Source organism: Microtus ochrogaster, chromosome 5 (genome assembly GCF_000317375.1).
Source record: "Microtus ochrogaster isolate Prairie Vole_2 chromosome 5, MicOch1.0, whole genome shotgun sequence".
In the NCBI taxonomy this organism is placed as follows: domain Eukaryota; kingdom Metazoa; phylum Chordata; class Mammalia; order Rodentia; family Cricetidae; genus Microtus; species Microtus ochrogaster.
Window position 1 is genome coordinate 96,320,300 of NC_022012.1, and position 1,804 is coordinate 96,322,103.

The 1,804-nt window shown below is 33.4% G+C and overlaps 1 protein-coding gene across 1 annotated transcript in view; it reads right to left on the bottom strand.

Moving 5' to 3' along the window:
- Positions 1 to 213: 213 nt before the first annotated feature.
- LOC101982559 (zinc finger protein 431-like) overlaps positions 214 to 1,804 on the bottom strand; it is a 33,450-nt gene continuing 31,859 nt past the window's right edge. The window contains exon 7 of the mRNA XM_026779354.1: positions 214 to 1,795. Within this exon, the coding sequence (XP_026635155.1) occupies positions 1,440 to 1,795 (356 nt within the window). The 3' untranslated portion in view covers positions 214 to 1,439. The remainder of the gene's footprint in view (positions 1,796 to 1,804) is intronic.

A 1,804-nucleotide genomic window follows, 5' to 3' on the forward strand; every position in this document is an offset into this window, starting at 1 on the left:
AAAAATGGATCACTTAGAAGATGGCCATCTCATACTATACACTGCAGCAGAAAATTTCTCTCACTGTGAAAGCACAATAGATTAACAAAAGCCACAGAAGGATTATAAGGGCCACAAAACAAACTTCACTAAATGGATTTGCCACACATATAGTACACTTTAATATCTACTTCAAATGTTGCAAAACAGAAGTCACAAAGTGACACAATAGTCTTTAATGAACTTAGTTAATAATTTATTTACTTCAAGGTTACAATGAAAAAGAGGTAAGACAAGTTTTGTTTTCTTGAAACTGAAGACAATTGTGATGTCTAAAGTTTTTACCAAATCATTTACATGAATAGAGCTCTTCTATTGTATGAGTTCCTCCCTATTTAAGGATATCAATGTGAAAAAGAAAAACTTTAAGATATTTACAGGGCTAGACGCATGGATGAGGCTTTAATACAAGTCCATTCCCAGCACCAAGGTTAGGTTTTTGACAACTTCCAATAATTCCTGGTATAAGAAGCCCTAAAGGTCTAACCTTTTTGGGACCCAGAATGAAGTACCATACAAAGACACACTGCCATAGTAAAATTAAAATGAAAACAAATCTTTAAATTAAGTTTCATGTACGAATGTTTTCTCTTGTAATTCCTGTAACATATAGGTGTTGAGGCACCTAAAGGCTCACAGAGTGTTTCTCCATCATGAATTGGTTCATGTAACAGAAAGCAAGCATGTAGGCTTGAAGTCAGAGAAATCAATCATTCTCAGTCTGTGGTATTATAGGGAAGATTTAGGCAATGCTGCTTTATCACTGGGCATTGACCTAAGAGTTTATATCTACACATCATATTCAGTTTATACTTTCTGCTTCATGCTGCAAATTAAGGATGTGAATTCTTACTTTCCCATCTTAGCTGTCATGTCTGACACTTGTTTCCATGCCACCTTCACAGCAATACTGTATCACTCTTGAACTAAGGCCAAATTAAAACTTCATAAGTTCACTTAGACACGAAGTTTTATCACAGCAACAGAAAAGGCACCAATACACATCCATTAAGTTTTATACCTGGATTCATTATCTCATGTAATTAAAGAGAAATACAAAATCTAAAAGGGTTATCTTATTATTTAAACTCATAGGCCTTTTGTCCATGTGAGTCTTCATGTGTAAACAAAATAAAGAGGAATATCATAATGCTTGAACAGATTGTTTATATTGTCAGTTTTTTTCTCCGGAATAAATAATCTTGTATAACTGAATGTAAATGCATTGGCTAAAGATCTTACCAAATCACTTATATTCAGAGTACCTTCAGTATGAGTTTTGTCAGAATCCTAAAGTCTAATTTTATGTTCAGGGGTTTTAACAGACAAATTACACACTAAATTTTTACTCTTGTATATAGACTACCATGACTTGCAAAACTTTGCAACACTGATTATATTTAAGTGGTTTCTCTGCAGCATGATTTTTTTCTTATGTTTTCAAAGGGTTCTGATACAAAAGCTTTATCACATTGATTACATATGTTGGATTTATCTCCAGTATGTGTTCTTTTATGTATTTTAAGACTACTGTGTTGTGAAAAAGCTTTACCACATTGACTACATTCATAGGGTTTCTCTCTAGTATGTATTCTTTTATGTATTTGGAGACTACTTTGGCAAGTGAAGGCTTTACCACATTGATTACATTCATAGGGTTTCTCTCCAGTATGTGTTCTTTGATGTACTTGGAGATTATAGTGACATGCAAAGGCTTTACCACATTGATTACATTCATAGGGTTTCTCTCCAGTATGTGTTCTTT